We start from the raw sequence: 27445 nt of genomic DNA on the forward strand, positions 1-27445 counted from the left end.
TGGGAAATCATAAAATGTAGACAGCACAAGCTTGTGAGTTGCCTTTAATAGGAAAACAAATATTTACAGCTGACATTACAGTCAACGCCCATTGCCGACTGGTACATAAAACGGGGAAAATGAGTAAAACATATCGTTACTGTCGGGCAGAAAGCTTGTATCTCAACTTTTTATGTTTTTTTCCCCCGCAAATATTAATGCCCTACTTCATCATACAAGATGTATTAAAGGTCTTAACAAGAGCTTGTAACTGAACAATAACTACACTGGATTCGTTGGAACGTGTTGGTTCTTTTTTTCAATTTCCTGAAAAGTTATAGTTTTGGTCATACAAGGTTTCCACCTGACAGTGATGATATGGATAAGGTCAAGGTGGTGGGGGAACAGGAGAGAAAAAGTGTGATTAGTGCTCATAAAGATAGAAAAGTGGAGAAGAAAGAAGAAGAAGTGGAGAGAACTGAAAATAAATAGTACGGTGCAGGACAGGTGTGAAAAGTCATCGTTGAAGATTAACTTCACTCTAAAGTCACATATTGCAGAAAAGAAGTGTTTCATTGGCCTCTACAAGTTGAATCTTTCAACTAGGTTAAAACCCATTTAGACTTGAGGCCGATTCTAAAAAGGCCTTCTAAAACCTAACGTACGTTTTCTGAAAACGTTCAAATTCTTACCCAAAAAAACAATAAAACATTATTTTGCCATATGTATAGCAACAACTAATGAGACACAGAGGTGGCTCCCGGATTGAAAGGTAAAACAACATATAGGTTACAACAGGACTAAATGGGTTAAACTGCCTGCCACACCCCAGTCGTATTGTAGTAGTACCAGTTTAACCACTGACACCCGAGGAAAAACAGGTCATCGTGATAACAATTTTGTTAAAAGTATCAACCCGGCTTAGAGGTCAGTGCAACACTCGTTTTTTGTATAGCTAGGTGAAAAAAGTGTTGATGCGTTAGTTTCTGTCATTCCACATGACCTTCATGACAAAATATACAATTGCTTTTAGCAGTGATGTAAAGTAACTAAGTACATTTACTCAAGTACTGTACTTAGATACAATTTTGAGGTATTTTTTACTTTACTGGAGTATTTCCAATTTTCAGTACTTACTTCTACTCCACTACATCTCAGAGTCAAATATTGTACTTTTACTCCACTACAATTCTGCCCTATATACATTTTGGCCATTTGAAAATAGCCCATCTACAAGCTCACAATGCGTCGCCATGCGAACGCAATGTAAGCTTGTAGATCTGCTATTTTCAAAAGATTTGTATACAATTTATGCATTTGAAAACTTGTGAAATGGAACATACTGCATAATGAGTACTCTCTACTTTTGGTACTTTAAGTACATTTTGATACCAATACTTTTGTAGTTTTACTCAAGTACATTTTGAATTCCAGACTCTTACTTGTAACAGAGTATTTCATTTTCTACATTGCAGTATCAATACTTTTACTTAAGTAAAACATGTGAATACTTTTTCCATCACTGGCTTTTATATGTCCACAGGCACAGGGAGGTGTTGGTGGGTGTCGACATCGGGATGATGAGCGTGAAAGTTCACCGGTTGGTCACCATTGAGCTCAGCGTACTCTACTGCTCCCTGCTGAGACACCAAGGAGACCCCACTTAATACTGTCACCCCCACTTAATACTGTCACAGACAGTTGATTCATGTGCCAACAAAATGCTGAAAACCATCACTATGATGCAACAGATAATTAGTGAGATAAAGTCAGGGGCGTCACGGCCATTCACTGTGCGTACGACGCGACACCCTCACTCTTACAGATCCGTGATTTCATACCCCCCACTTTTTGAAAAAATAAAAAAACATTTTTTGATAATAAATCGGTAAAATCAGGCAAAAATAAGAATTAAATAACCTAACCCTAACCCTAAAACCGAAATAAAGTGGTAACCAAAACACAAAAAAAACCCTAACAAAATCCGCCCCAAAAAAATACAAAATGTGTTTACATTTGACAGTTACAAATGTTTTTCACGCTTTTTCAAAAATAGTAGATCTACAAGCTCATAGCGCGGCACTCGGTGCCACGCTATGAGCTTGTAGATCTGCTATTTTTGAATAGCCAAAGTGTAAAATAAGGGGTATAGTAATACTCCACCGAAAGTCCATCCCCCCCACCTTCTGAGAGCCTGTGACGTCCCTGGATAAAGTATATGTGAACACACTTGCAAAGTAGATATATGAACTCTCAGTCATAAATAGTAGATGTCATCCTGGGCGCCCGCTGGCCTAGCAGGTCCAGGCGCATACCACACACGCTGGTAATGCAGCTTGACAGCGTGTCACGAGTTCGACTATACTGATCCCGATGACCTTTTGCTGTGTGTCTCCCCCACATCTCTCTCCCCGTTTCCTGTCAGCCTACTGTCCTATCAATAAAGGCATAAAAAGCACCCAAAAATATATATACATATAAAACAAAAAAGTACATGTCATCCTGGTCACAAAGCATACGCTTAATGCTTTCGAGCAGTCCATGCAAAATGTCATTAATAAATAAAAGTTAAAGGGATATTTCACTTTCAAAAAAAAAATTGGTCATTTTATCGTCTACTCAGGCTTTTGTGAGCCCCCCAGACCGTTTTTAAGTTGCTTGATTTAGTATTTAGATATTTGATAATCATTTTATCAGACACGCCCCCTTCCTATGCAAACCCATTATAACTTCAAACTCCATTTTTAACCTGTTAGATTAATCAAAAACACCCGTCCTTGGTTCTGCTGACTCACCCTGCCCTCCTAATACGTGAGGGGGCCGTGTTTTTTTGATTACTTTCTTAATTTATTTTATTTTATTTTTTTAATGTATTTAATTTTTTCCCCCAAAAAATATTAAAAATAAATGAAAAAAGTTATCGAAAAAACACGGCCCCTCGCGTTTTAGGAGGGCAGGGTGAGTCAGCAGAACCAAGGACGGGTGTTTTTGACGAATCTAACATGTTGAAAATGGAGTTTGAAGTTATAATGGGTTTGTATAGGAAGGGGGCGTGTCTGATAAAATGAATATCAAATATCTAAATACTGAATCAAGCCTGGGGGGCTTACAAAAGCCTGAGTAGACGATAAAATGACCAAAAGTGTTTTTGAAAGTGAAATATCCCTTTAACCCATAAAAAATAGGAAAGAAAAAAAAAAAGACACTTCCGGAACATCCTGGTGGAATGTCCTGTGTCTACCTGGAGCTACACATTCTTGTGCTTCCTTGTTCTTACAGGCACAAAGGCCAATGTCATATTACAGGAGGACAGAGGAGGACCCACCCTTCAATTATAACAACAAACAGAAGGCTAGATGGAGGGAAAGATGCAAGGAATTGGACACCCTAGCCTAGCCTACGTGTGAAGCAGTGGTGTAAAGTAACTAAGTACATTTACTCAAGTGCTGTACTTAAGTACACTTTTGAGGTATTTGTACTTTACTTGAGTATTTCCAATTTCCAATACTTTTACTTCTACTCCACTACATCTCGGATCCAAATATTGCACTTTTACTCCACTACAATTATTTGAAAACTTTAGTTACTAGTTACTTTGTAGATTTTTATTATTATAACGAAACATACCTTAACCACTTCAGCCCTATATACATTTCATCTACAAGCTCGTAGATCTGCTATTTTCAAAAGATTTCTATACATTTGAAAACTTGAAATGGGACATTTGAAATGGGACATTCTGCATAATGAGTACTTTTACTTCTGGTACTACAGTACAAGTACTACAAGTACATTTTGATACCATTACTTTTGTACTTTTACTCAAGTACATTTTGAATTCCGGACTTGTACTTTCTACATTGCAGTAATGATACTTTTACTTAAGTAAAACATTTGAGTACTTTTTCCACCACAGAGAGGGTAGGGCCAAATGGTAGGGCTGGGTGGGTGGGTGGTGGGGGGGATTGCCCAGTAATTACTTTGGCTTATAGATTTTAATTCAGATAAAACTCGCTAAATTCTTCCTTCAAGGAGATACGGGGATGACAGCATAAACCATGATGTCACATCCTTAGCTCATTTTAAATGAGGTTGTCTTTTTTTTCTTCTCCCAGTTTACAACTGCCTTCTCATAACACCATGTAGGGACAAACAGTAAGCAGTGTGAGCCAGTGGGCCATTCCCATCAGGATATTGCAAGTGGGCCAACAAATAATTGGCAAAACACTAGGATTTTATTGATAATATAACTAATAAAAATAAATAAAGGGTAAGACCACTTTAGTAGAGGTTTGGGTTGTGTAGTTACCTTGCCATGATGTAACTCCAAAGGTGGGCAAGAAATCAAAAATAATTGCTCCATTGATTAGAAATTGATAATTCAAAATATGCTCCTCATTGACTCACATTTTACGGTAAAACAGCTCTCAAAGTCACTCTTTTAGCACATAAATGAACCCAAACATAGCTGATTCAGACAATATAGAGCATCACCGAACCCAGTACTGTTTGTTTTTTTAGTAAAAATGTCAACTTCCTGTTGATTTTACTATTTGAAGATCTGAATCCGGATCCGCCGATCCAGTCCGGGTTTTCTACTTATTAAAAATGGCAAAATCAACAGGAAGTTGACATTTTTATTTAAAAAAAAACAGTACTGGGTTTGGTGATGTTCTATATTGTCTGAATCAACTTTGTTTGCATTCGTTTTTGTGCTAAAAGAGTGACTTTGAGAGCAGTTTTACCGTACAATGTAAGTCAATGAGGAGCATATTTTGAATTATCAATTTCTAATCAATGGAGCAATTATTTTTGATTTCTTGCCCACCTTTGGAGTTACATCGTGGCAAGGTAACTACACAACCCAAACCTCTACTAAAGTGGTCTTGCCCTTTAAGACGGCAGCCGAGTTAAGGGGTCAGACTGGGCCGAGAAAACGCTTCAAGGACAGGGTGGCAGTTTTAAGAGATGGACCTGGATGTAAGTTTACTGGGCCACACAGCGCTGGGTTTTGATGTGAGTGATATGGGAGGAAGCCCCAGCCCAATTCCCTTTGTTCTTGGTCTGGAAACTCTGAGGCACATTTTCCTCTCACACTGCTGGACTATCAGCCCTACTGAGGGAGGGAGTGTGCATGGTCACCAGGCTGGCAGGGAGAGCAATTGAGGGAAATACCACAGGACAGAACTCTAGCTTATACATTATCATCACCATCGCTGTCGGTTGGAAACCTTGCATGTCCAAAGCTGTTGCTTTTCAGGAATTAGATAATATAAATAACCCGTGTGCCAATGGATCTAATGTAGTTATTATTTAGTTAATTTCTTTCATTTGTTCAAATATTCATAAAACCCACAGACAACTATTTTTTGTCCATACTTCTGGCTATACCCTTTTTTTCTCTACAAAATGATACAATATCTATTAAAGCGTTGCAGAATTACTCACATAGTCATCGTGATCAACAGCACCTGCGGAAACAAGAAAACAAGTTCACTCTACTGTGTCACACACACGCACGCACGCACGCACGCACGCATGCACGCACGCACGCACGCGTGCATGTGTACAAGCATGTGTCCTGTTCACTCATTCTGTACATGCTCATGGCATCCCTTATTCTCTGGTCATTTATGACGAGGCTGCCCTTGCTGAGTGATGTTGTTTCTTTGCTGCAGAGGCCATTGTTGTAGCCCAGAAGGCAGTGGAAGTGCCAATGAGCGCAGTCACTGCCCTATGAATCAACGCTTAGATTATCACAGCTTGACTGTCAGTGCGTGAGGTTGAGTAACACATGACTCAACAACCAAGGATTATTTGTTCACTTTGAATAAGGTACAGCATGTCTCCCATGGGCTGCCCGAAAGACACATGCCGCTTCTGGCTTGCCTTCCAATAACAGGAAGTTCCTGTGAGCAGTAACAGGATATGATCACCTACCAGGCTACTGGAGTGGTTTAGGTAATCTGGCAATAGCAAACGGCCCTCTTGCACTAAGTTCTCCTCTTTGCAAAAGGGAGGGCTGCGTAGCAGCTCGAACTCTAGATCATTGGTTCTCAAAGTGGGGTCCGGGGACCCCAGGGGTCCTTGAGGGAGTTCCAGGGGGTCCCCAGCTAAATGATAGATTAGGCACCAAATGGACCCTTATGGGTCTGTAACTCTGAGAGTGTACAAATGGAACCAAATGGACCCTAACGGGTCCATTTGGTTCCATTTGTACACTCTCAGAGTTAAATTGACATAGATTTTACAATATAAATTGCGGTCCAAGTGATAGAAATGCCATTAAATGGGGGTCTGTAGCCCTAATGCATGTCAAACTGGGGGTCCTTGAAACTAAAATGGTTGAGAATCACGCTAGAGCCTGAAAAAATCTTCTCTTATGGGGGTCCCTGGCATATCTTTTGATAGGGGGTCCGCGGGCTAATAAGTGTCAATTTGGGGGGCCTTGACATGAAAAAGTTTGAGAACCACTGCTCTAGATGTTCGAGGCGGGCTGCATAGCGGCCCGAACCTCCAAATAGCCGATCAACAAATCATGGCCTAATGTTCACCTTTTATGACATGCCCAGAATAGGGGTCATCGGCATGCTGGCTTGTGGTGGACATTTTTGTCAAAATATTTTTTTTTGCCACGGACATACAAAATGAGTGGACAATAATATTACCAGAAACACATAAAGAGCTAGCCATGAATGACCATAACAGGTCTGTAACTCTGAGAGTTAAGGGGTCCTTGCAAATAAAACATTTGAGAACCACTAAGTTGGACTAGTACTAGTTGGACTCATAATGTGCCGTACATAGTGTCAAAGTAAATCAGTGTCATACATATTCTGAAGAAAACCTGGAGAATGACATTCAGTAAATGGGTCTTATGATCAAAATAAGAACATTATAATTAAATCTAAAATTTGCCACGGACAAGACCAATCTTTGCCACGGACGCACTCCATGAACGGACACATTGATGACCCCTGGTCCACAACAGAGACGCTAGCCAGGGTTCATGTAGTTAAAGTTGTCTAGGTCAGGAGTCACAACAGATATTATGATCATCATAAGAAGTAATATGTGTTTCTCACCATGTGCAGAGGTTTGGAGCTCACTGTACACTGTGTCTGTGCCTTTTTTCAGTGGAACCGTTAGAACTGTTAAAAAAACACACCAGTCAGTCAGTCAGTAGGTTACTCTACTTGAACATCAAAAGGCAATGAAATCACTGCCACCATAGACACATGTTTATTTATTCATCATTAACAGAAACTTCCACGTTTAGCTGGTGATAGCAGTATCGTAAAAAAAAACTTAAGCAGCATTTATGCCATCTACAGCCTACAGGGACCTCGACCATGCAACCGCATCGAAGAGCGGATTGGTTGGCAATTAGCTCTACCCTTCCTGTTTATGAACTGATGTTTCCAGAATGCCCTATCACTACAGTTACAGCCACTCCAAAGACATCTTAATTATGTGTAATTAGGACACTCCCAGGATGTGTCTTATCAAAAGTGAAGGAATGTCGGCAAGGCTAAGTAAAATGGTTTCGGTATAGAATTGGAAGTTGCAAGCCATAATGTGCGGCATGGTGAGTGAGTAATAGGATCCCGAAATTGATATGTATTCGGTCACGAAAAGGATCTTGTGCCAGGAAACCCCCAAAAGAGAAGATGTTGGGTGTTAGATTAGATTTAGTACAGAATTCTACAACTGTCTATATACTGTATGTGTGGAGGTAACAGTGGATAAAGTGAAACATATATGATCTGAATAGTCATTCTTATACATTCTCTCATTGGACTAACTTCTAACCAGAAAAGTAACAGTGAAATTAATCTGTTCCTCACTTTGACGGGGTATCTCCTGGAACCCCCTCAATGACCCCCGGGGGTCCCCGGACCACACTTTGAGATTGACTGGTGTAAGAAGTGGAAATAATAATAATACTTATAAACCACTGTTTATATATATCCCATTAAGACCTGGAACGCATCTGTGTCACTTTAGATTTCTTTGGCTATTCAAAAATAGCAGATATACAAGCTCATAGCGCGGCTTGTAGATCTGCTATTTTTGAGAAATCGTGAAAATATTTTTTACATTTTTTTTTCACGAAAAACTGTTAGGATTTAGATTTTTTTTAGAAGCGGCCTCAGGTCTGAATGGGATATATATGTGCGTATGTGTGTGTGTGTGTGTGTGTGTGTGTGTGCGCACTCGTGCGTGCGTGTGGGTGTGTGTCACCTTTAACAAGATCAGCAGGTTGGGGATGCACCACCTCGGTGTATTCTACATCAGGTTCAGTGGATGCTGCACTGCTCTCCTCATCATTGGCTGTACCGTTACGGAAGTACATGAACAAAACAGATGAAGAACGCACACTAAATGACCCATCTGCTCTGCTCCGTTCTCTATGCCTGAGACTAGCTGACTAACAGTTGCTTTGTTATGTGATTTCAACATTAACGTTTCGCAACTTAATGACGCTCGACAAACAATTAATAAAGCCACCCGTTTCCTTCAACAGGAACCTTGTACTAATGGGGTTTCCATTGTTAAAAATGCTCTTGTGATACTGTTAAGGCGCTTTGGATGAAATGGGTTATGTTAGGTAATTTCAGCATCTCACCTGCATCCGCCGGCCTCTCACTCCACACACTGGATGATCTGACCACCCTCCCTACAAGACAAAGACATAGATTCACGCCGAGTCATGTTATGTAGTGCTCTGTCCACCCTCCCTACAAGACAAAGACATAGATTCACGCCGAGTCATGTTATGTAGTGCTCTGTCCACCCTCCCTACAAGACAAAGACATAGATTCACGCCGAGTCATGTTATGTAGTGCTCTGTCCACCCTCCCTACAAGACAAAGACTCATATATAGTCACACTATGCTGAGGTAGATCACAGCATGTGCAAGAGAAATTCAGATTGTCATGGGTTCTTGATAGAACTAGGAATACAAGTCACCAGACATAAATTGCATTGTAATGGTTGGTAAATCTCACTCAGCTATCGCTCGTGACACCCAAACATTCAAAGAGGGTATGTTTAATGTTTGTACTTTGCTTTAATTATTTTGCATGAGTAATGCTAATTGTCTAAATAGAAGACCTGATTACATGGCGTGTTTTGAAACAGAACTGTTCATCATGGAAAAGCCATTGAAAAGCCAGTATGTTCCAGAAAGATTATCACAGGGGCAGAGATTTAGAAGCTTTGTCGGCCAATAGTCCACAAATCTTATGCTGCCTTACGCACAATAGACCACTGTTTATTCAACAAGGGCGACACAATAAGGACTGGCAAAAACAACTTCCCATTCCTTAATGTAATCTCAAATTGGAGTTCAACACTGGTCTAAGTTATTAACTTCCGCCACCTGCTGCCTGCATTCAAACTAGTCTGGCGTACGACCAAATTATTTCCCTGATTTCAAACATACCCACCCACCCACCCACGGACACACGACACAACCCAAAACCCCTTGAGACAATATTCCAGCACCAGCCCTTTCTTGAACAAGTTTCTTCATGCCAACATAGTAAATCTGTTGGACACTATTGTTTAAAAAGTTCATGGTGCTCTTTCATACACATTCCTTTGAGTTTTTAGTTGAGTTTAAGATGGTTAAACCTGTCTTTATCATGCGCTTACTGTATGTTGGTAATCAAAATACATAAAAATAGACACGGCTACATTACATTGTGTACATTCGGCAGACATTGCACCGAAACATGGCTAAATGGGTAATGTCAGTAAATACCTAAAGTAACCTGGGCAAAATGAAAGGTACTGACACGCTGCTAAATAAAACCAACATCTTTATTCTACAAGTGCTTCTTCCAATCAGTCAAGAGATCAACCAAAAATATATACACACATTTCTGCTGATGGATATTAAGTGTATGTACAATTCAAACCTTCATCAAATGAACAAACAAACAAACATCAAATGCACAACAGATAAATAAGAGAAGTTGCAACAACAAAGGACATGCAATCAGAGACAGACCAATGGGAATGAAGAAACGGGACAAAGAAAGTAATGCAGATTATTATAAAACCAAGGCCCATCCAGGGTGCAGGAGGAGGAGGGGAGAGAGATCAATGGGGTCCTGGTTCACATGTAGTCACTCACAACACATTCCTCCTGGTCACATGTGTGAGTTAGGACACAGTCCTTTCATGCCCCAAACTTATAACTGAAGAAAATGTCCATATCCACATTTTGGTCATTATTTTCTGTGTTAATTAAGCTTCTATTATCACGATCATCTGAATTCTCTGTTCCAAATTGAGTTTGCCGTTACAGTCTTTTCTTAAAATCCCAAGGCTGTCTGTTTTCTTTGAAGCCGTTATATATTTTTTCGTTCAAGTCTCTCGTACTCCGAGGCTTGTCTCTACACTGTTGCCGGGATACTGTAGCTGCTCCTGTTGCTGATGTCAGCAGGAAGTGATGCCACACTATCTCGCGTCCCATTGGTCGCTCCCCCGCCCTCCGCGTGGTCATAGTGTGGCGTTGCGTCTGGAACAAGACGGCGACAGTCAGCGCCCTCTCAGCAGTCACTCACAAGAGTGGACAAACAGCCTGCGCCATGCACTGTTAAACACTCTTAAGTTCAGCTATCAACGTTCTACTTCCTGCACAAACACTCTACCTTGAGCCTCAGAATGTTTACTTTGGCCGTGAGACCCACGACGCTTTGCCCTCTGGGAACATCCTATTTTTCTTTTCTCGTGTACATATTTAGCAACACATACATGAAAACTCCCAAATGCAAACATAGATAGCACACAAAGAGACACAGAGGCAACCTTCCAACTCACATACAGTACATCACACTGATACGTTGAGGATTAAACAGACAAATGCATTCACAAAAGATAGCTGATGCGCATGCATGCACATTAGAATGATGCATCGGTGACATGAGCATGAGTTGATGGATGGCTTTTGAAGTAAACATGCTATGCTATGGCTATTACATAAAAGAACAAAACATGCTATGGCCTTGTTGCGCTGGCACCAGCGACTTAAGCGTAATTTATACTTCGTCCTACGATGAAGTGTAAATTAGGCTTCGTGGTTGTTAAAGTATGGCTTATGGCATCAGTGCAGTGGCACACACAGAGAAGGTAGTAAAATCAGACTACCTGTGGGTGTGTTATAAACCTCTCTGTCGTGGGTTAGACTCACTGTTAAAGAGTCATCTGATTTAGGGCTCGAAGGCTTTCTGAGAAATGGGGAAAATAAAGTCATCTTCGGCGGGTCGTAAAGTGGAGAGGAGACCTTTAATGGACAAATACAGCTCACTTCAAATTGGGTGTGCTTGATGCTGTCAGATTAAGCTCATACCCTGCACTCGGGCTGGGCAATTAACCGAAAATATATCAAAGCCAATATTTAGAGCAAATAACCGAAGAATCGAGAAGCACGTTTAAATGAATTTTATTTCAACCTGTTTAATGCAATTTTTTTATTTGATGAATTGCACTGGAGGAAGCTATTATGTATCTGTATCAAATTCTTGACATTGAATGCTTCTGTGGAAAATCCAATAAACAAAGTTTAAAAAATAAATAACAATAATAATAATAATTTATTTTTCTCACATATCAACGAATCAACACGAAAAATGTTAATAGGTAAAATTCAAATAGGTTGTTTATAATCGACTTTAAATCGATGAGTTGGATTAACCACTTAACCCTGTATTATCCATTGTTTTACAATGGTGGCGTACACAAATAGTGAAAGCAGCAAATCTACACGCTCACAGCACGTTGCAGGGCGAAGCGTTGTGAGCTTGTAAATCTGCTATTTTCAGTATTTAAAAAATATAAATAATCATTCATGAATCGCAATAGAGGCAAAAGTTTGTGATTTGAAGTCGTATCGCCCCCACCCTACCCTACGCTGAGCTTAGATACTCACTACAGAATAGCACAAGATTGATCCTGATGAGAAGCAGCTAGCCATTTTAACCCATTAAGACCTGGAACTGTGTTATTTTTAGATTTGAGCTAAAAAGCATTATCTTACACTTTGGGCTATTCAAAAATAGCAGATCTACAAGCTTGTAGCGCGGCACTGCCGCGCTACGAGCTTGTAGATCTGCTATTTTAGAAAAATCGTGAAAATGTGTGCAAATCTTTGAATATATATATTTTTAAAGCGAACATTTTTTACTCAAATCTTTGCTTCTGGGGGTCCCTGGAACAAAATATTTTGAGATGGGGGTCCGCGGCCAAATACATATAATTTTGGGGGTCCTTGACGTGAAAAAGATTGAGCACCACTGGATATAGAAACGTGCGTTTTTCAGAACTTCAGGATTTAGGAGACAAGCCTATACAAGATTGCCATACATCCAATACCGTTTGGGCGCCTGCTGCAATATGGCGTGGTTTACACACTGACATAAAACTACATCTGTCTCTATGCTGAGGGGAAACAAGGTATTCAAGCAAACTCACACTGACAGTTCGGCTGCCGCTTCTCGATTTTTACCTATGATAGGAGAGAAAGGGTGAGAAGGAGAGAAGAACAGACGGGAGAAGACGAGGTGTTCTTTTTGGTTTTTCACTCATAAATACACAAGTTTAGACATGAGCAGCCAGTGCTGCTGGAGGATGAGGATGGTAGCTCTCTCTACCTCTCTTGGCCCGGAAGCGCAGCACGCACAGCAGCACCAGCAGCGCCACCACCAGCAGACAGGAGGCCACGATCACGCCCTTCTTCCACATCGCCATGAGCACTACAGAGAGGACGTGGTAGCACGAGAGATTACAATTCAGATCATACGTCAAATCACAATGACATAAAATCACCAGGGACGTGCACAGATAGACTCTAGGTGGTGCTAGAGCACCTGCCCTTTGCCCTCTTGACCAGAAGTGCCCTTTTGAAAAAAGGGCACAGCAGGGGTCTTCAAGAGGGGGTCCGGGACCCCTAGGGGGTCCTCAGAGTTACTACAGGGGGTCCGCCAAATCTTTATGTGATATGATTTTTCTTTTTAACCATAACCACTCGAAACCTAGCATCCCTTTTCTGAGGAGAACTTTAGCCAAAAATAGCCGATCTACAAGCCCACAACGCCTCGCAGCGGGCTTGTAGATCGGCTATTTTTGGCAAAGAGGTATAGGTGTAGAGGGGAAAAAGAGCAGACCAAGTAAACAAAAAAAAGTATAATTTACTTGAGCACCTGGCCCTCAAAATGTCTGTGCACGCCACTGAAAATCACATTCAGTTATAATGTCAATCACCAAATCACTTGTTGCCTATTTAGAGCTATGGGCATTTTCTCTTATTTTTCTTTCTCTACTGCTGATGTTTGCTGTTTATGTCTGTAAAGCACTTTGTAACCATGTTTGGAAAAGACAAAACGGCAAAACAAAGGGTATTCATCAAATATAGCATTGGTTCTCAAAGTGGGGTTCGGGGACCCCCAGGGGTACGTGAGGGGATACCAGGGGGTCCCCAGCTAAATGATTTATAGGAACCAAATTGACCCTTATGAGTCTGTAACTCTGAGAGTGTACAAATGGAACCAAATGGACCCTATCGGGTCCATTTGGTTCCATTTGTACACTCACGTCCCTCACGACTTCGGAGGGAGAGAAATGAAATCTCTATTGAGGGGGGCCAGACCTAATCTGCCGAGGGCTAAAGTGCGATGCGATTTTGCAAAGGCAGATTCGTCTGGAACCAGGCTAACTACTACCATTTTCACTACAGTGAACTGGTAGTGAAAAGCTAGTAATAGACAAAGCTGGCAGGAAATATTCGCCTCCCACACCCGTTACTCGGTGGTACTCAACCCCAGTACAAGTACTCAACCCCAGTGCTTGAGTCAAAGTACTCCTGGTCAACTATTGCTCCACTACAAGTGCAAGTTACTGAGTCAAATGTGTGCTTGAGTTAAAGTACTGAGGTACTTACTTTTACAAATATATGAAGTATTCAAAAGCATATGCTTTTAACCCATTGAGACCTGATTCTACATGTCTCCTAAATCTCAACTGTTTTCTGAAAAACGTATGTTTCTATATCACTGGTGATCAATCTTTTTCATGTCAAGGACCCCCAAAATGATATGTATTTGGCCGCGGACCCCCATCAAAATATTTTGTTCCAGGGACACCCCAGAAGCAAAGATTTGAGTTAAAAATGTTCGCTTTAAATATATATATATATTCAAAGATTTGCACACATTTTCACGATTTTTCAAATATAGCAGATCTACAAGCTCGTAGCGCGGCACTCGGTGCCGCGCTATGAGCTTGTATATCTGCTATTTTTGAATAGCCCAAAGTCTAATATAATCCTTTTTAGCTCAAATCTAAAAATGACACAGTTCCAGCTCTTAATGGGTTAATACAATTCAAAAGAACAAATTACAATGTGCATTTTCCTTTTTTAATATCAATGCATTGCTGTATTGAAATTTAGAAAAAGTATCCAAAAAATACAAATACTCAAGTAAAATACGGATGATTTGTTTTTTCCCCTGAGGTACAGTACTCAAGTAAATGCTCCTCCACTAGCCTTACTGTATGCATTAGTCCTGGACACATGTATGAACAACACACGCGTGATTCTCACCTTCTATAGTAACCACGTGGCTGCGGACTTTGTTGGCGTTGTTGGAGGCCTCGCAGTAGTAGTTTCCACTGTGCTGACTGCCCACACCGGGCACCTGGTAGTCGTAGGTGTTCTGGTTCGTGATGTTGCTGAACAGCAGCACCTGTGGGTTGCCATGGCGATACCACTTGAAGGTGACCGGCGGCGTGCCCTTGACGCTGCAGATCAGGTACAGCCGATCTCCCTCGGCGATGTTGGCCAGGTCAGGGACGACGGTCAGCCACGGCTCTGACAGCGGCACTGAGGCGAGGCGAGAAGAGCGGATCAAATGAGATGAAGTGTGCTTTTATGTGACGTCCAGTGGTGGGAAATGTACTCACATTTCTTACATTGAGTGCCAAAACCGTATATATACCTTTTTGCAAATACACCCGTGGAGTGCCAAAAATCCTAAAAACCGTATACATACGGTTTTCATACCTTTTTGTTTTTTTCGTTTTGTCCACAAGGGGGGGGGGGGGGGCTAGCGCAGCCCTGGAATCACCCATGAACACTCTAAGAAGTAAGGGACAGATGGATCACCGTGCCAAAAAATCTCGCTCCCATCCGCTTCCATTCTCCTGGCTAAAAACCTTTGTATCTCCTTAACTTTTTACAGTGGGCAAAACGAGTCCCGTTCGATCCGAGATTACTCCGCCATGGTGACTCGCGTGAGACATGCTGTTGTTCCAGGCTTTAGCCAGGACCATTGCGCAACCTACACGCATGCTTTTTTTTCATGGATCGCTCGTCATGGAGTCTACAGATTTAAACAGCACAATGCAGCGCAACGGTAAGATTTCTGGCACCGAACGTAATCTGTTATTATAAAATTCTGGCACCCAATGTGTTAAGTAAAAGTATCAATACTGCAATATAGAAATACTCTGTTACAAGTTAAAGTCCGGAATTCTATATTTACTTCAGTAAAAGTACAAAGTATTGGCATCAAAATGTACTTAAAGTAAGCCTAATTTATACTTTGTCGTATGAAATGAGGCCTATATTCACCTATGACAGGGGCGAAGAGTCTTTTACTGAGAACGGATTCCTTCCTTGGATTGTTTCTTGCCTCACACATATATAAGGCTATGTCCTTAGGCTGGTGGATGGTGATAGGGAACAGAGCAGGTTGCCCCGGCTGCTGGACAGTGACGGTCCTGTTCAGCTCGTCATAACCCCGCATTAGGCTGTAGTGTATGGGTAGGCTGCCTCTGTCTGAGAGACAGAGAACCTGGAAGGGCTCCCCCAGGATAACGTTCCCCTGTACCCATATTCTTGGCATAGAGACGGTAACTGGAGGGCAGACACACAGAGAGAGACAAGACACAAAATCCTTAAAATCCAGCAGTACCAACTATAACCATTGTTACCAAGTTATGTCCTAACTGTACTCACTGTTCAAGATGTATAGGACATGCTTGGGATTTTAATAAAGATGGCTAATTTATGTCAGTAAGACCTCATCGAGGACATATGAAGTGACAGCAACTCTGTTCTTCAACTCAGTTCTAAACAGTTCAGTTTTAAGCTCCATAACATCAGTGTTGATTTCGTCAACTAAAACTATGACGAAAACTGTTCAACGACTACCTTTTTCACTGACGAAAGCAAAATAAAAACGAAGCTATGATGACTAAAACAAAGACTAAATATATTTACAATTTTGTCAACAAATACAAACTAGACTAAAACTTTTTATGTTTGTTCGCGCTCGGGTGTTGCGCCCTGAAAATAGCAGATCTAGAAGCTCACAACGCGTCACAGCGCGCCGCGTTGTGAGCTTGTAGATCAGCTATTTTCAGCATGCAACCAAGTGTAAAATCAGCCATTATGACGCCATCAAAGCACCGCCAAAATACATATTAGTCGACTAAATCAACTTTAGATTTAGTCGACTATAATCTTATAATATTTAGTCGACTAAAACTAGACTAAAACATTTCAGATGACTAAAATATGACTAAAACTAAATGGAATTTTAGACTAAAATTTTATCAAATTTTGAATTACCATCACAACACTGCATAACATGCAGAAATAAAGAGCACGAAAACAAAGTGGCTTTGGGAACTCATACCTTTTGGTCTAACCATCAAGGTGTTACTGGTCTTCAAAAAACCCTTGGCTCTTGCCGTACAGGTATAGTTCAAGTTGTATCGAGGCGCCTTCCCAGAGAACACGCCGACCTCCCTCTGTGCGCTCAGTTGACTTTCCAGCGGTAAAATGGTATATGTCACGTCCTCCCTGCGCAGTCTCTCAGAGGCGTAGTGTTGACTTTTACACGTTAGGTTTATTTTATCCTCATGAAAGACCTCAGCAGGAGACATAGTCAGCGTTGGCTCTGAAAACAGCTCTGTGGAGTCATTATAAAGAAGAACATTTAGCTGCTTGACGAAGAATATCACTCAGTGAAATTTAAATATGATTCATACATCATGTACCGAGTTTCATTTATAGAACTCACTGAAACACCAGCGCACGCACACACACTTACAGTACAAAGACGAACAAAGATATTCACATACTATACTATACTCAGTATACTGTACTGTACATCATTGGTTCTCAAAGTGGGGTCCGGGGACCCCCAGGGGTACTAGAGGGGGTTCCAGGGGGTCCCCAGCTAAATGATGGACAGGAACCAAATGGACCCTTGTGGGTCTGTAACTCTGCGAGTGTACAAATGGAACCAAATGGACCCCAACGGGTCCATTTGGTTCCATTTGTACACTCTCAGAGTTAAATTAACATTGATTTTACAATATGAGGTATAAATGCCATTAAATGGGGGTCCGTAGCCTAATGCACGTCAAACTAGGGGTCCTTGAAATTAAAATGGTTGAGAATCACTGGAGAGCCGTAAAAATCTTCTCTTATGGGGGTCCCTGGCTTATCTTTTCAAATGGGGGTCCGCAGGCTATTAAGTGGCAATTTGGGGGTCCTAGACACGAAAAAGTTTGAGAACCACTGCTACACACGCACACACACACACACACACACACACACACACACACACACACACACACACACACGCACACACGCACGCACACACACAAATGATCCAATCCACTTACCAGTAACTGAAACTTTTTTGGTAGAGACCTTGGCTATGTTTCCCATGTCTAATCTGCACTCAAAGACTCCAGAGTGTTTGGCCAGTACAGTCATGGTATGGTTGATTTTGGTTTGTCCATTTTGGTTGAATCTGGTTTGGCCGAGCACATTGTCCCCTTGGACCAGGAAGAGGATGTAGTTGACAGAGGTTGAGCGGTAGTCAGAGTCAATGACGGTGCACGTGATGCTCAGCTCGTCTCCCTCATAGATGTCCTCTTCTGGGCTGATCTCAAGAGCAGTCGTAATGCGGAGTTCTGAGAGACAAACAAAAACAACTATGGTTTACACTCTTATCCAGAGCAGCTTCAAATATACTTGGAATACGGTTCAATTCCCAGATAACATTACAAGCAACCAAAAAGGCTAAGTTCAAGGGTAACAGTCTTCAGACCAGTGGTTTTCAAAGTTTTTGTGCCCATGGCTCAAAATCTCAAGGCATATCTATATTCATTACATTGCGAGCTCACAATACATCGCATCGCATTGTGAGGTTTTTGTGTGTGTGTGTGTGTGTGTGTGTGTGTGTGTGTGTGTGTGTGTGTGTGTGTGTGTGTGTGTGTGTGTGTGTGTGTGTGTGTGTGTGTATGTGTGTGTGTGTGTGTGTGAAATAAGTGCACACAAAGTATTGATAGAGTAAATAAAACAGTTATTCATAACATTTTCTATAGTTATATACTGTATATTGCAATAATAATGTGTAATGTAGTTGTCACAAAATCCAAAGGCACACCTAGACTAGTCTCATGGCACATATGCCTCGACGCACCGTTTGAAAACCACTGGTCCACACAATCGATAATGGAAACCCCCCACATATATGTAAAGGGTAATTAATGACAAGCCATGCAGTTATCAAAAAATTATGCAAAACAGAATACAGAAACAGAGAATAATGACTCTGTGTCGTGCATTATCTTTCGATAGCACATGGCTCATCATGGATTATACTTACACTGGATTATGTACAGTACATATACAGTATATCGTCACTGTCTGGTGGAAACCTTATGTCCAAAAACTGTACCGTATAAATGCAGTATTCTTACACACACCTCTGACTGAAACGGTGACATTGTTGCTTTCCTTTGATTTGAAAGAGTCGGGCGTGACCAGAACAGCGTAGACACAGCGCAGTTTGCGGATGCCCGGACTGCTGAAGCGAAGGCTGACTTCCGCCTTGTTGACGCTGACCCGCTCTTCGCGTATCTCTTCCGAGTCTGCATAGAAGTAGAAGATGATAGATCCGTTCTCCTCTGGGGCAGTGCACGTGGCCTTCACCTCTTCTCCCTCACTGAACACGCCCTTGTTGATGTGAAGCACTGGCACGGACAGACCTGGAAAAAACACAAATACCCAGAATATGAAGGACTTGTGTGTGTTTCATAGAGTGACGTTATTGCAATATTTATCATCTTTGAAGAACCTGAATTCCATCACTCACTCTCAACTTGATAACTATGATCTAAACGTTTAATAATAACATCAATATATACCTTCATGCCAGCAAGCAACGGGGGGTGTTAGGAATAGGAATTCTTTTTTTTACAGGAAGCACCTCAGGCCAAAATCTTATCATGGTTATGGTTTGAAGCACTGTCCATGACTAAGGCTGTGTGTGTGGTGTGTGTGTGTGTGTGTGTGTGTGTGTGTGTGTGTGTGTGTGTGTGTGTGTGTGTGTGTGTGTGTGTGTGTGTGTGTGTGTGTGTGTGTGTGTGTGTGTGTGTGTGTGTGTGTGTGTGTGTGTGTGTGTGTGTGTGTGTGTGCTCTTGATGAGGCCATCATCACCTTCACCTTAAAAGCTAGGCTCCAGGTTTCACCATCTAAGCTTAACCTTTCCATCTGGCTCCCTGACACACTGTATACATCCTGACCACGCACAGATTACTGAAACCATGGCCCACATCCTCAATGGTTGTCATGCGTACAGAGGGCTTTACATTTGTAGACATCATAGAATCGTGGATCTGATTGCAGACAGTATCATTTCCACATTCAGGTCACCTGCTCCAATGCTGTATAAGCACTCCACTGTGAAGCCGAGTATGTTCAATCTGTGTGGTGATGTCTCAATGTTCTCTGATATAGCAGCAAATACCCCCGATATTGTTGTTGTTGATGAGAATAACAGAGAGGTTCTCATTCTAGAGGTTGGCTGTACGTTTGACCACAGCCTAGAAGAAGCCTTTATAACTAAGGTGTTGAAGTATCAACTGCTAGAGCAGACCATGTCGCAACTGGGCTACAACTGTAAACTTTTAGTTTTCATATTTGGCAGCCTGGGCCATGTTCATAAGCTCGTTGTTAGAGGCCTTCAGATGGCTGGTCTCTCAAAGAGAAAAGCCAAACAGCTAGCAACATATTGCTCAGTGTCAGCTATCATTGGCAGTCGCGCTATTTGGAGACGGCGCTGCTATTTGTACCCTTAAGCTGTATACTGACTGTTTGGCCCTACGTGCGTGTATAACTGTAACTGTGATTGCCTTTGTCAGCATGTATGCCGTAGTAACCCACAGTGTCAAACTGCACTACTAGTATTTGTGTCCTTTAGACCTTGTATTTATGTGGACATAAATAAAGAATTCAAATGTGTGTGCGCGCTCGCACACATTAACCCTAGTGTACCTATTCTGTGGCAAACTTTGGCAAAAACAGCAGATCTACAAGCTCACAACGCGTTGCGCTGCAACATGTTGTGTGCTTGTAGATCTGCTATGTTCGGCAGAGATATTTAGTATCGACTCGAGGGAAAATAAGAGGGGGCCTAGTATACACCTCTGGTCAACTAAGTACATAGGGTTTAGGTCCTTAGGGACAAACACAAAATGTCACTTATAGTGACAAGCCCAAAACAGGGACATCAGTTTGAAAGTGGTTAATACCAGTCCACTGTTCTAGTCATGTCAAAAGGATATCGTGTTCAAGGCAGCACTAACTTTTAGTAATAACACAATGGCATTTTCCCAAAAGTCAACAGTGTACAAGATAATTTGTCATCTTTACAGAGCTGTTTCAATGCTGTGTGGAGGGCTCTGAACCCTGACTGAAACGGATCAAGGATCTAGTTGGTATTCAGGAGGAATGGTTGCAGTTGTGACAGGACAACTTTCTCAATTATTTTAGAAACAAATGGTAATTAAAAAATGGCCCATTACTTAAACACTTAACATCAAAGTTATGATTTTTCATTTTAGCAAAGGTTGGACAACTCAATGTTTAAAACATGCAGAGACAGTGCCAGAGGCTAAGCAATCAATAATAAAAACTTGTATGGTAGGGCCAACAATAGAATATTTATGATATGGGAGGGCACAACATCATGGGGGGAGGTTGTGCATTTACAATATGTTTCTCAATCCAGACAAAGACACCGGTTTAAATTAAAGAGAGAGTGTCAGAGAACATTTTAAAAGGTTGTCAGTGAAACACTTCAGAAACTTCTCAAACATGTCCGTGGATGTTTCAGCATAATGATAGATATTGGGATTGAGGACAGAACTTATAGTGCTGAACAAAAGTTTAGGTCTGTGAGAATGTTTAGTCATGATCTTTTTTAGGCTAAATTACATATTGTTTCCATCTCATCTCAGCTGTCCGACTTGCCTAAGAGAATTCAAAACTACCAAAAATAGTAGATTTATGACGTTGGCTATTTTCGCAGTATGACACCATTGTATGACCAAGTATAAATCAGGCTTTAGTGGTCACGTTTTGGATGTACTATATATGTGAGTGGAGTATTAATATTAAATTTCAATACCTATAAGTCATACAGTAATTAGGTCAAGAGTATGCCATAGAACACGGATAGCATTATTTACTGTATGCTCTGAGAGAGGCCAAAACAATCCAGGTCACGTAAGAGATCATTTGCATGAATAATAAAATCATCCAAGATCAACAGTCTGTCATGCATTATAACAATACGAGACAGGAAGCCAGAGAATTCTGTCATCAAGTCTTTGTCTGTCTTGGGAGGCCTATATACTGTATATTTATATTTATATATAGAGGCTGTTACTCTGCAACTGTTTTTTCTTTTTGTTTTTTTTTCTTCTGAGAATAATTCTTTCACAACTGTTTGTTGTCCTAAAATAGAAGAGAGGGAAGAATGTGGGGGAAATTATCTTTATTATGACTCTGTCCACCTTGTTTAGGCAGTTTCTCTCAGCCTTGAAAGAAAGATAAGGTAGATGGCTGCACAGTAAAGTTCTGAGTCCTGAGTGTGCAAAAATGGTCTGGTAAAGACAATTTTACTCTAAGTTAAATTAACACTCATGATTTTGCTGTGCTGTTCCGTGCCAGTTTACTCTAGTTCTGGAACAGCCACTAACTATTTTGGAATATACTTATTCTTGATATACTTTTATTTGTATTTTTATGAATTTGGCACTTTATTAATTTATTATTTATCTCACTGTTTAAGTTTGAAGAAAAAATACCATAAAATTGAGTGACTTAAGCGTGCAGGGAAAATAGAATCTAATTGTTTGTGAGATCACTGAAGGGGTCTTTAACCACATCATGGTAACCGGAACGCTCGCCCCAAAACACACTCGCCCCCATTTCTGTCGCGGACTGCTTAACCCCCAGCGGTTTGTGTATTCTTGTATTTGTTTTATTGAGGTTAAGGTTAGGAATAAGTTCAGGGTTAGGCATAGTTTTACTGACGTTAAGTTTAGGAATAAGGTTAGGTTTAGGTATAGATTTACTGAGGCTGCGTTTAGGAATAAGGTTAGGTTTAGGCAGTTATACCAGTTATACTGAGGTTACGTTTAGGAATACCTGGTGGCGAACATTCCGAGGTTGCCGGATTTGCCCCGGGGCGAGTGTGTTTTGGGGCGAGTGTTCTTGTTTTCGGCCACTTAACCACAAAAATTCTACATTATTTCAAAAATAGCGAATGAACAAGGTCAGTTCATTCAAGGAATGAACAACAGGTTTTGTAGATCTGCTTTCACTTTCCTATAGTGACATGCTGAAAACTGGGATACCAGGGGGGTTAAAGGCATTTTGTATGAAGTATTTTTCATACAAACAAAACATATCTGTATCCAACTATAGCAGGGGTCTTCAACAGGTGGTCCTCAGAGGTACTACAGCGGGCCGCCAGATCTTTGTGTGACCATTGAGACCTGAAGCCGATTCTACATGTCTCCTAAATCTCAACAGTTTTCTGAAAATGTATGTTTCTATATCAGTGGTGCTCAATCTTTTTCATGCCAAGAACCCCCAACATTATGTGTATTTGGCCGCGGACCCCCATCAAAATATGTTGTTCCAGGGACCCCCAAAAGCAAAGATTTGAGTTAAAAATGTTTGCTTTGAAAATACATATATTCAAAGATTTTCACACATTTTCACGATTTTTCAAAAATAGCAGATTTACAAGCTCATAGCGCGGCACTCGGTGCCGCGCTATGAGCTTGTATATCTGCTATTTTTGAATAGTACAAGTTTAGTATTGAGTGTTTAAGTGGTTAACTGTCTGAAAAGATACATTAACATGAATCCAACACAACGATAGTGCTGTCAAACTATCTATGAAGCCATCTATGAAATCTATGAAAAAGTTTAATCTGCAACACAATTTTATACATTATGTAGTGGGGTCCCTGCTTCATCTCTCTCTCAGCTAAGGGGTCCTTGGCCTGAAAAACGTTGAAGACCCCTGAACTATATATCATACTATAATTCTAGTAAGGGCGTAGTGAAGGGCGTAGTGGTGAGTAGGTGAAGCTACCCGGTTCTCCCCAGTGGCTGGAGCAATTGCCCTGATTTTGCACACAGCCATTGACCATTACCATCTGAACTTAACTGTGAAGCCCGTTTTTCAATTTCACCAAATCTCAGCTTCTTATTAGCGTTTTTGTGTCAAACACTGTCGCCATGGTTACGGGGCTGCCCAGCTATGGGACGAACTGCCTCCCGGGTTGCCAGATCATGTGCGCATATCCCCCCACGGATGCGTCCACCGGGTATGGTCTAGTTTTTTTTAACACAACCAATCTGGACAACAACATAAAAAAACACCTTACCTGTTACCGTGAGTTTCTTTGGATCGCTCGTACTTTTTCGGCCCTCGATGTCGACCTCACACTTGTACTTGCCAGAGTTGGACACCCTGGCCTGGTTCAAAGGGTAGACAAGATCCTCAGAGCTGCTGGTGGTCTTGGTGTAGACTTGAATGCCATCCCTGTAAATAGTGTACGTCCGGCTCAAGGAGTCCACGCTGCCGGCGATGGATGCTTTGCACCGCACCGTGACGTTGGTGTCCCGTGCCACCTCGGTGTCGGGCTCTATGTTGAGGACAATTTCTCGGATTATGAACGCTGAGGATGAGACGGGATTAGTCATTAGAACAAAAATGACTAGACATCGCATTTTGGTGTATTTTCCTGTAAGTCCTGTGAAGAGCTGTTCGAAATGATGAGCGTTGTTTTATAAATGGCCAGGCCAACCATGGTATAGGTTTCTTTTTCTGTCAAGACACAAAAAATGTACACTAGAACAGAATTCATACACAGTATGATTTTTCTAAGAAATTGGACAGTTGGAAACATGAATAGATTTAACTTTACAACCTCATCTAACACAAGCTTTTATATAAAAAGAAATGCCTTATCCCTTACAGTTCTGAAGCTGGACATTTCCCCAAATAACCACAAAGCCCATGCATTCAATATCATGATTCACAGGACCGTTTATTGTTATTTATTTATACTCGGTTATAGTTATATTGCCATAACTGATATTTTCAATAAGCGACACCATCATGTGGAGTATATAATTCAAGGATTAACCTACAGCGTTCCTCCCTCATCACAGCATCAATTAATTGCTTCACACACGGTACATGCAGAACCTTGCCAAGCACCTAAACACAGTCACACAGAGTGCTACAACAGTTCAACAAAATGCTCAAACTGCAGGCCCAGACAAAACAGGTCTCAGGCCGATGAGTTCAAGAATTATTCAAATTCAAAATAGTCATGTGAGTGCATGATCGAAAACAAAAATGACCAATTCACTGAGTCACATCCAGGCTAGGAAGCAGATGTTCCATGCTGTTTATGTACACAAATCAAGTATCTTGCAAGACCAATCTGGGGGGCAGGCGGGGAAGTGTTCTGAGGGAAGGCCTAGTAGTAAGCAACCACCCCCACCCCAACCCCCAAAAGAGGAAGGAAAAGCACTTCGTTAAACAAACAGGCATCTCTGGGGACCTCTCGCTATTTCAGAGAAAAACGGTCCCCACCCTCCCATCACTCAGCAGAACCTTGCTTAATGATGATGGCTCATTTGATAAGTAGCAGGGCCTGAATGTTTGGGCCATGGAAGTGATACAGTCACTATTAGGCTAGGACCAAACATATGACAGATCTAAGTACGATGCATGATAATGCACTATACACACACACACACACATCTTTCTTGAATTTGACTAAAATTACATTCAATAACTCATGCTCCATCTTTAAATAAACATCACTTTTCTACCAAACCATTTAAGGTAGGGTAAGTGATTTACTTTGGTTAAAATAAGTGTTAAATAGCTCTATATTCTGATAGTACTCATTGCTCTAGTGTGTTTGTTCAGTAAAAGGATCCTCCCATGTCTCTCCAGCTCTTTATTAAACAGAAAATGCATTTTCAGTGCTCTCTCCTGATTGGCTTAAATGTTGTCACCTACCTGAAAATATATTTATATTCTGTTTACTAAAGAGCTGGAGAGACCCCTGTGACCGAACAAAGGGGTCTGTAGCAATGATTACTATCAAAATATCACTTACCCTACCTTTAATAACAATGACAAAAGCACCTAAACTGGCCTAAAGGCATCCACAGTCTCATGGAAATTCTGATTACAAAGATGAGGAAAAAGCAAATAAAACAGCACCATGAACCCGCTACGAGCGGCATCGCTCAACATAGAGGCTTAACGTACAAAAATAGACCTGCACGCTGCTAATTTGGCCCAGGCTAAGGATAAGGCCTCCATCTCCAAACAGAATTGGCTCTGGGCTGGTCTCATTCTACCACAGTGCCAACCGACTCAGGAGGAGAAGAGAGAGGCGTGTGACCGTACCAGCAGCCAGATTCCCAAACCCACCCAACATAGCTTTTCCACGGTGCCAGAATCTGATGGCCAAAAGCACTGATAACAGCCAGGCCACAGCCAGTTTCCATTGAATGACGCACACAGTAAAAACAAAGCCTTGTGTTCATTTAAGTTAATTTAAGAGTGAAAATTAAACCCAAGTTTCATTTCTTCATTTCATATTCATTGAAGAGTTTCATTTCTTCAATCAAGATCAATTCTTACAAACTTAAAGTTTGTTTTTAATATTTCTGTGCTAGTGAGTGAGCATTATAGTTATTCACAGCTGTGGCTGGTACTGTATATGACAAGTCTTCAAACTTCACTACGTTCTACTCCAGCAGCACACAGTACCACTGATGAGAGCTGTACATGATTAAACTATGATGCTCCCATTGAAGAATTAACTATAATTGAATGACAATCAATTAGTTACATAACAACAAATTGTGTCCGTTCAGCTTAGTAATAATTCAAAAAAAGAATCATAGAACACGGAACATAACAAACTTAACCCATTGATACCTGGAACGCATCTGTGTCACTTTAGATGTCTTTGGCTATTAAAAAATAGCAGATATACAAGCTCATAGCGCGGCACCGAGTGCCGCGCTATGAGCTTGTATATCTGCTATTTTTGAAAAATCTTGAAAACATTTTTTTAGATTTTTTTCCAAAAACTGTTATGATTTAGATTTTTTTAAAGAATCGCCTCAGGTCTTAATGGGTTAAGTCAATCTGAAAATGAAGACGTCATACTTACATTGAGGCTCTGCCCTTCCACCTGAATGGACGACATGGGAACAAAAAGAAAATAAACAAAGCACAACAACATCAGGTTAAAGACAAGTCCATCAAACCACCAAATTCCCCCCAAAAAAAGTGTTCCTAAGGTATGATACAACATCAAGGATCCTTACAACAGAACAGGAGCGTGGAGGTGAGCAGTAGGAGGGGGCCCATCCTTGTTGAGGGGCTGCTGGGACTCCCTGCGCCTATGGCTGACCAGGAGATAACTGACTAGTGGCTCAACGGGGGCTTGAGGGCTGAACGAGGACAGTCTGGTGGTGGGCGGCACGGCAGCGGGCGTGAAGGTGGTGCTCCACCTCAGCCATTCAGTGGTCAGACAGTGGCAACGGTTTATCACTTGAAGCAGCCTTTGGTGCAGCTTAATTTGTCAGGAAGTGACTGTTGTTTCCTCAGGATGTGCTCGCCGCCTGGCTCTTTGCTGTTGTGGAATGTTCTCCACCGGCCCCCTGTCTGTGAGTGGGGAGGGAGAGAGACAGGGAGAGAGAGAGAGAGAGAGAGAGAGAGAGAGAGAGAGAGAGAGAGAGAGAGAGAGAGAGAGAGAGAGAGAGAGAGAGACACACACACAGACAGACAGACAGACAGACAGACAGACAGAGAGAGAGTAGTCGCAGGGAATATTTCACTGTGTAGGATTAGTCAGGATTTGACCTTTGACCCTTAGAGTTGGGGTATGCCGGCAGGTACAGAGCACATTGTTTGGTGTGTTGTAGCGACCATTTCCTGATGTAAGGATTTCTCAGCCACTGCAAAACCACTTTTATTTTATTTCCACGGTCATAAATCTCAGTGTGGCTTTTAGAGGTCACACGTT

General features: G+C 41.4%; 1 protein-coding gene across 9 annotated transcripts; it reads right to left on the bottom strand.

Moving 5' to 3' along the window:
* Nucleotides 1-26: 26 nt before the first annotated feature.
* Nucleotides 27-26956, bottom strand: pecam1b (platelet and endothelial cell adhesion molecule 1b). 9 transcript variants are annotated; one of them, XM_084044131.1, is made up of 16 exons: nt 26745-26956; nt 26588-26608; nt 23762-24055; nt 18779-19060; nt 17687-17980; nt 16690-16965; nt 15621-15905; nt 14592-14870; nt 12643-12744; nt 12464-12497; nt 11141-11220; nt 8609-8659; nt 8224-8313; nt 7065-7130; nt 5428-5450; nt 27-1616 (listed from the first exon to the last, which is right to left on the bottom strand). In XM_084044131.1, exons 1-16 carry the CDS (start codon nt 26785-26787, stop codon nt 1509-1511), a joined length of 2328 nt encoding a protein of 775 aa, XP_083900257.1. In that variant the 5' UTR covers nt 26788-26956; the 3' UTR covers nt 27-1508. The 9 variants fall into 9 exon arrangements, 7 of the variants coding, with proteins under 7 accessions (XP_083900257.1, XP_083900256.1, XP_083900258.1 ...); XM_084044130.1 differs by having other exon boundaries at nt 27-1619; XM_084044132.1 differs by lacking the exons at nt 11141-11220; nt 12464-12497 and having other exon boundaries at nt 27-1619.
* Nucleotides 26957-27445: the final 489 nt, after the last annotated feature.

Source organism: Gymnoscopelus microlampas (genome assembly GCF_963454915.1).
Source record: "Gymnoscopelus microlampas genome assembly, chromosome: 2".
Lineage (NCBI taxonomy): Eukaryota > Metazoa > Chordata > Actinopteri > Myctophiformes > Myctophidae > Gymnoscopelus > Gymnoscopelus microlampas.